At 37.2% G+C, this 12322-nt stretch overlaps 1 protein-coding gene across 1 annotated transcript; it reads left to right on the forward strand.

Annotated features, from left to right (window-relative positions):
- Positions 1-960: 960 nt before the first annotated feature.
- Positions 961-10521, forward strand: LOC121876892 (ribosome biogenesis protein WDR12 homolog). The gene is made up of 9 exons (XM_042382464.1): positions 961-1250; positions 4576-4664; positions 5113-5323; positions 6536-6700; positions 6829-7004; positions 8181-8260; positions 8439-8685; positions 9780-9912; positions 10309-10521. The coding sequence occupies exons 1-9, from the start codon at positions 1186-1188 to the stop codon at positions 10442-10444; spliced, it is 1302 nt and encodes a 433-aa protein (XP_042238398.1). The 5' UTR covers positions 961-1185; the 3' UTR covers positions 10445-10521.
- Positions 10522-12322: the final 1801 nt, after the last annotated feature.

The following is a 12322-nucleotide window of genomic DNA, read 5'->3' on the forward strand; positions in this document are numbered from 1 at the left end:
TTACAAGTGGTGGTAGGTGATATTAGTTATTGCTGGTTGATAATAAGTATATGTTCCTTTAAATAAGAAGAATAGTGCTACCTGTCACTTGCATTTTGCTCCATTTTATTGATACTGTTGGGAAAAATGTGCTTCACAGGGGCGGATCCTGGGGGTCCAGACCCTCCTTTTTTTCAGAAAATCCAATGGGTACTTTTTATTTAATGCAGTATTGTACTCAGGTATTTTTGGACAGTAAAAAGTAATTACTAATGACCTCAGAATATCACCTAATATCAAGGGCAATTGGCTTCAAAATGCCCGTGATATTGGTCATGTCAAACTAAATTGGGGGGGGGGGGGCATGCTTACAGTCCCACCCCCTAAACCCCCCAGCTGGGTGGGCTCGTTGTGCTCCTCATGTTCTACCCACAACTTCTTGAACTCCCCCTCCTCCCCTGCCCCACCCTACCCCTATTTGATATTCCTGGATCCGCCCTTGGGATCCTTGTCACCCCGTCACAGACCTACATCTGCTCCCCCTCCTACATACACTCAAAGGATATGTTCAAGTGAAGATATTAACCCTTTAAAGGGGAAAATGTCCCTTGGCTGTTTTTATTCTGGCTAACTCCAGACGATTTTTTATTTGTCTAAAGGGTTAAAGAACACCAGTTTTATTGAAACCATATCTGAGACCACATTTGACATGACACTTGTTATTTGTGTTTTATTTTTTTGGTGTTACAGTAAACCTTCATGTCTCAGCGGCCTTCAGTGGTGCCATTATAAACATCGAGTTTTTAAACTGCTCCTTGGCTGCTGCTATAGACAGCACTCTAAAATTTCATTTCAATTTCTAGATTAGGGCCGAGGGTCTCAAAAATTAAATAATTTATCGTGTTTTATGTCTATTTTTTTAATTGGGACAAACTGTAGTGTAGTGTTAATGGCCAATTGAAGGGAGACAGACCGGCGTGGTTTATACACACACTGTCTCAGCAGACAACATGTGTTGTTGTTGTGGCCTCAGCCAGCACCTGCACCTGCCTCAGCCTCACTATTTTATTGTACAGTCACTATACCTCTGCCTTCGTGACACACAAACTCTCCCACCTTTATCTAACACACAGGAGTCCAGGTGTTATTACCAGTTGTTGAGGAGTGAGAGAGTGTGAGTAAGGGACGCAGGAGCCGCAGGTCACTATGGCGGAGGAACAAAATGCTGACAACGTTAACGTGCTCGTAAAGTTCATCACTAAGCAGGAGCAGTAAGTAGACAACTGTTTGCTGTGAGTCATATCATATTCTCACAGTTTACTCAAGGTCAAAGGCTGTAATGTGTTATTTTGTGTCCAATTTTCATATAATGCCAACAGTGTTCCCTGGGTTTGTCAAGTCCATGTTATACTGTATAGTACTTTAGCCACTAAGTATATTCAGAAAGTGTCACCAGGGACCTGAGTATTATAAATAGGGTTTTCTAGTGTAACTCATCGTGTTAAGTACACATATAACATTCATTGCCGTTGGAAATGAGGCATAGTGAAGATATTGGAAAAAAAAGTGGTAGGTCAAACAAATGTAAAAACCTAAAAAAAAATTGAAAACCCTCACCGAACCTACCTAACCCCTAGTGCATGAGAAACTTGCCTTAAGTCAGAGATATAGGAGGATAAAGTGGTAGCCGTCAGTGTCCGTCTCTTATCACGGTACCATGTATGGCGATCTATACGGTATTGACACTGAATTACATCTCGTACACCTTACAGATGAAACACAAAGACCATGGGGCCTAAAAATGACAAAAGCTGTTGCTTCATTGTCCAAAATGCACTGAATAATGCAGCAGCCAGCTAGTGTACAGCCATCGCACTCAGACGCCACCTTTCAACTGGCCAGGAACGCTGTTTAGCGCACGAGTATTACTTCACATCAGCACTCACGCTGATTGGCCAAATATTATATTTTACTTTTACTCGAAAACTATACATTTCCGACAGAAACTTTATAGATTAAATTATTATTATTTATTTTTTCTCTATCTCCCTATATATGACACAGTACTCAGGTCCCTGGTGAAACTTTCTGTATATTGACCGTTACAGTTGTTTAGGACTATAAAAAAGTCATGAGAGGTAAAAAAATATAAAATTGGTTTCACCTGAAATTTAATGGCCACAACAACTGGCACACTATGTTGCCTTCACCAATTTCCTGAATGGTTACATTCCACACCAATAGCTTGCCTTAACTACTAACTATACAGCATTTCATTATAGAACATGTATCATCTCGGTCATCCACCTGTGTGGAAGTAGGTCAGAATCGTTCAAAACACGTTAAAAAAACATCGTAAAAACGTAATTTCAACCCAACCTAAACCTCTCTTTGATGGTGGTAATTTGAAATCCTAAAATTTGCTGGCTGACTGAAGCAATAATGCCTACAGTTAGAACATAAATGATTTCTTACCTCAAGAAATCATAAAAAAATGCACAAGCAATATGTTTGGCATGAAATGAGTTTCATGATTTTCTTCTTTCAATTACAGTGGGGTATGCTATAACGAATCTAATTGGTTCTAGAACCTCGTTCGTTATAGCATTCGTTCGTTACAGGATTAATCCGTCCCAGGCCCCCAAATACAACCACTTAACACTGAAAATTTTCTGTGGAAAATGTAAAAAATACGGTACTTTATCTTACCTTAGTGTTGTTCAGCATGCAGGTACCCCTAAACACTGGCACAGCACTATCACTTCCACTGGGAGTCTTGGCTTTAAGGTCCTCAAACAATTGTTTGGCCTTCTCACAAATTATAGCTTCACTAATGCTATCACCTGCCATTTCTTTCTCCTTTATCCACACTAAGAGTAAATTTTCCATCTCTTCAATCACATTACACCTTGCTTTGCTAAGTCTAAAGATTCCCTTAGCCACTTGCACAGTTTTTAACTCCTCTTTATTCTTCAAAATCGTACATATAGTCGATTTAGTCATCCCATATTCATCACTAAGTTTCGCAATGCTTGTTCCATTCTCACGTTTCTTTATGATTTCTTTCTTAGTTTCAAGGGTTATTAGCTTTCTCACTCGCTTTGGACGATTCATTGTTACAATTGTATACTTGTACAACAAAATAGTTATACAAATAACAAGAATTTCCACATCAAAAGACGAAATTTCAACAATAACAGTGGTGCATTAGCTACACAATGAGACAAAGATGGCGCCTGACGCTCTTGTTGTGAGCCGCGGTACAACAATATTCATGCGCCAGATGAAATAGTCCCGTATTCATCCGTGTTCGTTGTAGGAGTTGCATTCGTTATAGCATTCTCAATTTTATAGGTAAAACCGTTCGTTATAGGAATATTCGTAGTAGGATCCTTTCATTATAGCATACCCCACTGTACTAATAGATGTAATTCTGTACTATATTTGGTATTATTATCATTTCGGTCATCCAGCGAGGTTAGGTTTAGGTTAAGTCAGGTTGAAATTATGTTTTTCAGATGTTTTTTTATGTGCTTTGAACAATTCTGACCTTTATTTCAAATATGGTGGATGACCGAAATGATAATTTTGCCCAGTATTTTAGATTTGGTTAAGGTCAATTTGGAGTTTCGACCAACCATGGCTCTTGAGTTGAGAAATGTGTATTTTCCAGTGGTTTAGAGTTTAGACTATTGCCAAAGAAGAAAAGTCCTAAAAATGTCTAAACTTTAGACATTTTTAAGACACTTTTCTTCTTTGGCATTTCCCTCGCAAATGGCTTAGATATACTATACCTGTACTGGGTTAGGAGGTTAGGTTAAGTAATTTTAGGAAATTTGTGAGGGAAATATCATTGAAGAAAATTTTCTTAAAATTGTCTAATCCATTGGAAAAACACATTGCTCAACCCAGGACTTTTAACACATGAAATAATTATATCTCATCATTCTAAGTAACTTTCATTCTATCACTACTATTGCAAGTTAATTATAATGCTAATTAATTTTTGAAATCTTAGATTATATTTATCATAAAACTTCCAAGAAAATTTACCGAGTTTTGAAGTACGTACCCGTACAGTACTCTAGAGGGAAAATTTTATTTCTTGAAATGGCCAAAATAATATTACAAAATTATAATAAATCTGAAGTTTGTATTGTTCATATGTATGGAGTGGTTGCTGGGAAGTGTATCTATGGACGAAACAAAACGCTCGGATGTACTACGAACAGCGACTGTGGCATAGCTGGGAGGTAGCATATTGACATCGATTAGTGTCTGTATTAAATCCTGTTATCTGCTGCTGGTACAGTGTGTGCATCTCCCTTGCTCTCTTGTTTCCACTTATTTTAGCTATCGGTCTCTACAACGAGTTTCAAGAAGACAGCAAGCATTAAGTATAACCTCTCCAAAGCTGAAAAGGAAGACCATCACCTTGGAGACGTAGTTTTCCACTGTCACACTAGTACAGTACAGTATGTTAAGTTACTGTCAGCCGTAGATAGACTTAATTAATTCCCTTGTGAAAGTGGGCTTCTTTAAGATCTGTTCTGTATTTAATTAATGAATGATATTTAAGTATATTTTTTCTCTCAGGTATGCTGTTCCAGGGGCATCAGTCTCGGTCCAGGCCGACCTCAACACTTCTGGGCTTAATAAAGTTATCAAAGCTTTTATAAGGCAAGGTGAGAAACATTTATTTTAGATATTTTCACAAAAGATCTCATACCAAAAATCTTATTGTATTGTTGGTTATGGTTTTTTTATGTGTGGTATATTGACATGTTTAAAGCTCTTCAGGTCTGGGCCTTTTTCAATATTTTTTTATTTGGCAATGTTATTATATCACTGCAAAAATATAAGTGTGTAATACAGTATTGTAGTGAATGTTTTATTTTGTGTAGAATACCCTGTAATAATATACAATAATACTCCTCAACCCCATACCTTAGTACTGTATAGAACAGTACTCTATATGTGCTGGGTACAGTACAGTACACTATTGTTACTGTAATGAGGATCTAACATATGCTCTGTGTCCATTGAAAATTATGTGGGTGTGTAACATTCGTGTAAAAGTGTAGACACAAAATGGGTTCCACCACATGACTCACAATCTGTTTTTCATTACAGGTTCACAAGATAGGATAGACTTGCCCTCGTTTGATTTTGTTATTAAAGGACAGTTTCTTGTTGGGACACTCAAGCAGAGGCTGGAGGATTGTGAAGTGAGCTTTGAGTCTCTTGTTGAAATTGAATACCTTGAGAGGCAGCCTCCACCTACCCCAAAGGATTCACTACATCATGATGATTGGGTGGCAGCACTGCAATGTAGTGATAAATGGTGAGGCCATGTTGATGATAGTAATACAATTCCATTGGGTGCTAAGAAAGTCATGTATTCAAAACATTGGTATGTACTCCATTATTTTGATGCAGAACTATGGTATTCTTCGTCAAGCAGAATTGTAAAGAATACACAATAGCTATCTTTGGTGTGCTCTATACAGTTCTGCCAGCAAATCTAAGGCAAATGTTACTGCAGACACAGTGTTAAAAACAATAATACAGTATGCAGAAAACAATGGAGTACCTAATGATATTTATAACAGCAATGCAGAAATTATTTGTTACCATTCCTCTTCATCATCTTGGATGGGGAAGAGCAATTTACTGTGAGGTCGTGATTGTTGACACCTTTCAAGAAATGTCATGGATCAACTCGCAGGACCCACATGAGGGGAGAAACTTTTTTTTTTTTTTTTATATATACACACGGGATTAGCCCACCCGGGCACAGGTCACTGACCCACATCAGGGCCTGGAGGGCGAAAACATAATAATAATAACAATAATAATAATAACTATTATTATTATAATAATTCAAAAATTAATAACATAATACTAAAAATAAAAATAAACTACTAAAAATAATAATACGGTAACCATAAATAAATACAAAAACGAAAAAACATATCAAGAATGAGAAATGATATACAGGTACATTATTTATGTTGTGTTGTCAAAGTAAGAGAAACAATTGAAACCCTGCCCATGTGTGTTAATGAGGCAGAAAGTCAGATCAGCAACCTGGGACTTGGTCACAATTTTCGTGGTGCCAAATGGCACCAGGGTCTACCATTAGACAACACATTATGCTTCCAATATCTTCCCAGGCGGTTGTACCTCCCTGTTTGATAGCTGCCTACTACCTATAAAACTGCTAATGGTATGGCTGTTGACCCATTATACGAGAAGCTGTAGAAAATTGTCTTGTACAATCAATATCTGTATTGTGTTCTGTACAAAAATATAATTGCATGGATTCTTCATTGTCCAGTTTGGTCCACTTGGCAAAATTAATGAATGTTTTGAGTTTTATGTACAGTACTTGATTCACTCCTGCTAGAAACGATGAAGCTTTAATTCACTATAAAAGAATAGAAAAAATCAAATCATATGGGGGAGGATTTGTATTTATAGACTTGTGATCTAGAGTTTTGTCAGTAGTTGATCATTATACTGTACAAAAATGTTGATGCACTAACTGTTGCAGGCTATTGACTGGCTGCTATGACAACACACTACATCTCTGGGATGTAGTTGGCCTTGCTGCTGGTCAGGGGGAGCGTGCCCACACACTCACTATCCCAGCACACAGAGCTCCTGTCAAATCAGTCACCTGGGTCCACACAGACTCTCCTACTAAAACATTTATTAGGTGAGTAATTCAACATCAGTTCTAATCTTCACAATTAAATTTATGAATGTATAATGGTATTATTACTTTTATATCTGAAAATTTTAATGTGCATAACAAATAAATTTCTTTATAATTTTTTCTCAAAGCACATCAATAGACCAAACAGCAGTGGTGTGGGTGTGGCAGAGTGAGACTAACACAGTGGAGTGCATAAGTGAGTGTCGTGGCCATACTCAGAGTGTGGAGTGTGTGGCTGTAGACCTCAAGCAAGAGTTGTTTGCAACTGGCTCATGGGACAACATGTTGAAGATTTGGTCTGTAGGTAAGGGAGCATCATTGTCAAAACCTCAATTATCTCATAATTTATTACAATATCATTATTTACCCATGTAAATTTTTGGTATCTGTTTAATCTGTTTTTGTGTTGTTTATATAGTACTTGGGCTGCAGGTAGTAAAAATGACAGTACTGTTTGTCTCTTCATTGTGTAAAAGAGTTACCTGTCGTTTCTTTTTTCAGTGAATATTATTAAAGTAACTAATGTCAATACTTAAGGTACTTTTATAGCAGCTTCTGGGTCCAGAGTTACATGGCACAAGTTATGGATATATTAGGTCTTTATATATGATATACCCTTGTACATATAAACTATTACTGTATATTTATCATCTATTCTAATTCTTCCCTGCCCTCTGTCTATCAGTTAGAAACCCCCTATGTCTGGGGATTCAGTACAACTGACAGCTCTTAGAGAAATGTTTCTCACATATTCATACAGACTGTTAAAGGTGACTAAAAAAGGTTGATTATGGATGTGTCCCATTCCCAAGGTATAACCCAACAATTTGGAATAGGAAACAGTCTTGGGCATACGTGGAGTTCTCTTGGTTGGTAGAGTACATGATACAGCGAGTGCCGAGAGGTGTAGATGGAGGCTGCTATGGAAGATAGAACTAGAGTTTATATGTTTTGGAAGAGGAATTGCAGATGAAAACCTTTATATCATAAGAATTTGATGGATGAAAGTGTGAAACTTATATTGCAGAAGCAGCTGGGTGAAATTTTTTTAGAATTAAGATAGAAACAGAGGCGTTGTGAATTAGTAATGAATTTTTTACTGGAGTAAATCAAATATTATTATTACAATCCTACATAAACTTTTTAGTCACAATGTATTAGATGCAGCTGTACATTTTATGCATTAGTATTATCACAAATCACTTACATGACATCAGGGTTTTGGGGGATGGATGATGCATGTGGTGTTGAGCAACAATGATAAACCATGATGGTGTCTTTGGGCTGTGCCATGGAAGGGGAACACCACAACAAAGCACATCTTCTGTGACAGTTAAAGAGAGTAGTTGAAGGGAGATTGTTTTTTATCATAGCAGAAAATTAATAATGGAGGGAAAATATTTTACATGATGGAAATACAGTAAAGTAGTCATATTTTTTTTTCCATGTGGTATGTATACTAATAGCACATTATTGTCAGGTGAGAAAGGTGGTCAAGATGAGGAAGATGAAGAAGAACAAAAGAAAAAGAGACGAGCAGCTAAGAAACCTCAGAAGAAGGTGAGTCTCACTTTCATGTATAACATGTAAGAAAACAATGCACAGCAGAGGAGAGATAGTGTTACTTTTCTCAGCTTTATTCATGTACAGTATTATTTAAAGTTACATTATATATCACCCTAGGAAGGTGAGTAAGTGGAATATAGTACACATTATATATGTAACACTTTATTTGCAGACCCCAATTATTACACTAGCTGGCCACTCAGAGAGTGTGGGTGGAGTAGTGTGGACAGGAGACAATGAAGTTGCCACAGCTTCCTGGGATCATTCACTTCGGGTGTGGGACACCGAGATTGGAGGAGTCAAATCTCAAATCAATGGAAATAATGCCTTCTTTACTGTATCATGGTCGCCTCTCAGCCGCCTTCTCTTGACGGGCTGTGCAGATAGATTTATAAGGATGTATGACCCACGTATCACAGGTTAGTTTTTGTTCGATTATGATTTCCTCCTTTACTTCCTCCCCCTTTATCAGATCTGAGATTGAACCTGTAATATAGCACGGTTTTTGTGCAAATTTTACCACACTGGTATATGAACTGATTTCCATAAAGTTATAGTGTTAAAAACAAAAAACTATCAGGCAGACAAAGGCATTGACTGTGTTTTATGGCTTACTCAGACAAAATGCACAAAGAACACGTCATATTTTAGTGAGGTAACTACTAGGAAAGAGAAACATGAAAAGATTCAAAGAGTTTCATGATGTTTTTTGTCTTTAGGGAGTAAATTGCACACATACACTCCTACTGTACTCTCTGAACGTGTGAGTAATTATGAAAGCATTTGTGTTTTTCTGTGTTTCTTATGGTTACCTTTATAATATATACATGCTGGGGTGTTGTGTGGAGCACTGTAACAATGCATGTGATGATGGAGTTAGAGAGAGAGCAAGTGGCTGCAAACGAGAGAATCTATGTTGTTTCTGGTTTGGGTTACCTGAAGTGAGACAGGGCCTGCAAGAGTGAAAATATGTAATCATAACACTTAATTATTTTAAATGAAGATATACATTCCTCCTAGTTTTCCTCTATTGCCCATCTTCAGGCACCATAAACACCCATACTTCACAATATTTGTCTCATTAGATGAAAATAATAATATTTTGGAAGGGTTGACATAATTAACCCTTTCCCCAATAATAACAAAGGAAAGGATCATATTGATTGTCTTAAAACTACTGTATACTCGGGGACAAAAATTCACTCCTCATGGTGAAACTGAGTCACGTGAATGATTCTCTGAACTGACTTACCCTGACTGTTGTATCTCATATGGGTTCGATGCTGCTTCAGTTTGGGGGGGAGCGAACTTTTGACCCTAACTGTACAATATCTGCACATACTTTCTCATCTCCTTAACTTATTTTCACCGTCTGCAAACTCGTTCATATCCTTCACACCAATTCAAATTGTACTACCGTATACAATTCATAATGCATACAAAGTTTTTATTGCCCTTTCCCATGACATATCTCAATTTTGTTTTGACACTGATTTTTTTTATTTTCCCTCAGATGGTTCTATTGTGCAGCAGAAGTTCACGTCACACACAAAGTGGGTTCCAAGTGTGAGGTGGAGCACTACAAAGGAACATTTGTTTGTGTCTGGAGGCTACGACAAATTGGTGAAGTTTTGGGACTGTCGAAGGTATGTAATTTTGCCATGCAGGTGTTGTTCTTAACTTTCAGGAACTAATGGCTTAACTTTGCTAATCGGGCAAGACAGTGTTTCCGGTGTGGTCCTACCTATTGCCATTGTGGATAATGTTTTCTGTTTAAATGGTTTATTGAAAAGCATGATTTAGCAAGTGAGCTGTTATTACACATTCTGATTGATATAGAAAATATTTATCCAACCTTGTTATTTATAATCTAACTCAGAATCAAGCAATTTGGTATCGTCACTAAGTCACCTGCTAACTAATCTAAGCTTCCTCTTATGATTTTATGATTTTTCAGTACAAACATTGCCATCATATATCTGTATATGTTAATAAACTTTGAAAAGATAGGATTAAGTTAGTTTTCTTTTATTATGTTACAGTCCCAAGGCTCCCCTGTATGATCTCTGTGGACATCAAGATAAAATTCTGGTGGTTGATTGGTCAAATCCAAGCTATATTGTGAGTGGCTCCTCAGACTGCACTGCTAAAGTCTTCTCTTCAGAGGGAAAACAGTAAAGCACACCTGTAACTTCATCGTATGCATAGGTATCATTCCTGTTTTTATGTAATTAATAAAGTAGTGCTGTTGCTCTGTTTTTGGTTTGAAATTATTCCTTCTCTGTGTGTCATTAGATGTAATGTGTGAGCTGACACTGATAACCTATTTGTTGGAGAGGAACACGTCAGGTAAGGCAACCAGGATGTGAGTGAATGATGGTAAATTTAATGATAGATGTCTTTGTTGAGGTCACCTTTTAGAGGAAACCAAAAATAAAGGAATAATTTGAGATTTTTAGTTCATGGAAGATTTGCTTTTTAACCCCATGTGCTGCAGTTCCTCACATATGAGCCACCTGGTGATAGTTGAGCTGACCCAACTGGTCATATGTGAGGGCTGGCATTTAAACTGCTGCTCACACCTAAACCAGAAAGAGTACCAAAGCTTAGCAGTAGAGAGAATGATGTAGCTTCACACTGACCCATCATTGAGCTGCTAACAGCCACACAGTAGCAATATGACTCATTGGTTTGTTGGGTACTGCATGGCCTACACAGTGATAGTGGGATGGAAGCAGCCTCTCTTGAGAGTGGTCAAGCTTTGAAGTTAGCAAGATGATTAATAAGGTGAACTGGCTTAGACTCAATTCTTGTCAACTACAGTAGGTATGTGGAGAATGAGCCTCCAGATGTGAGAACATTACTTCAGATATGGACAAATTAGTCCTATCTGTAGTTGGAGTAATTAATTATGACTTATCAAGATGACTCAGCAACTCAAATATAAAACATTTGGAGGTATTAATTGTTACACCTTACTTGATCTACATGATTCAGGAAGTCCTTAAATCATAGTAACTGTACACATGAAACAAATACACTACTGTACTGTATTGGATATTTGTGTTCAGTAGTACATATCAGCTGAAGTCACAGATCTGACCGATTCACATGCAGTACTTGACACTTTTAGGCAAGATAGTGCAATAGAGCTTTTTGGACCTATATTCTGAAAATATATACCAGTGAGGTTATAAAGTAACATCTTTACATGATAATTATCTTAAATCTTAACCAATTCATAAAAAAAAATTCACCACCACTTCTTATTCCTTCCCAATTATGTTGTAATAATGACATCATTAGCCACTGTTATCACACCTCAATTTACACAGCCTTATCATAAGTGTCTTGTCTACAACTCAGTTCAGTGCTGTCAACTTCAACATGGCAACACAAATATGCAAAGGAGGGAACTATCCTTCACTCTGTAGGATACTTCCAACAAGACTTCCACTTGGTTGGTGCACATGTACTTTGCTCTCTTGAGGGTTGTAATCCAGATTTTGGGAGAAGGCCAAATGATCGATTGTTCTCAATGAATGATCCAATCCCATATCAGCTGGCAAGCACATCTTCTAAGTTCCAATATAGATTTGGAAAAACCATCTAATATATTCTCAAAAGACAAAATTACATGCAAACCTGTTATTACTAGAGTGGAAATCTCTGTGATTCTCCTACTGTCTCTTAATAGAAGTTCCTTGAAATGTTCTATTGCACAGTAAAGAACTTTTTCTAACTGTAGACTTGATCCTTGTTGGCTAGAAACAAACCTCAAAAAGACAGGATGGAGTAATTACAATAATCATCTGATGCACTGACTCAGAGCAAATGTGGCTGGTACCCTGCTGTTTCTTATTGTATCCAGACTCGAACATTAGAAAACTAATTAACACTTACATTGGAAAATGAAATAAATATTTAACTAAATAGTAACAATGAGGATTATTTACCTACAAAAGCTGTGTATACATAATAATTGGAGGTGAAGCACTTACCTCCAAAGTTGCCAGATGGAGAGAACACAAACCCCATCCGTTAGAGAAGTGACCC

The sequence above is a fragment of the Homarus americanus genome, unplaced genomic scaffold, assembly GCF_018991925.1.
Source record: "Homarus americanus isolate GMGI-L3 unplaced genomic scaffold, GMGI_Hamer_2.0 scaffold50281, whole genome shotgun sequence".
NCBI classification, from domain to species: domain Eukaryota; kingdom Metazoa; phylum Arthropoda; class Malacostraca; order Decapoda; family Nephropidae; genus Homarus; species Homarus americanus.

Excerpts from the sequence above, each read along its gene's own strand:
- LOC121876892 (XM_042382464.1), top strand. The coding sequence starts at position 1,186 with ATGGCGGAGGAACAAAATGCTGACAACGTTAACGTGCTCGTAAAGTTC. Across the intron at positions 4,665-5,112 it reads CAAAGCTTTTATAAGGCAAG|GTTCACAAGATAGGATAGAC; the intron begins GTGAGAAACATT and ends TTTTCATTACAG. Across the intron at positions 8,686-9,779 it reads GTATGACCCACGTATCACAG|ATGGTTCTATTGTGCAGCAG; the intron begins GTTAGTTTTTGT and ends ATTTTCCCTCAG.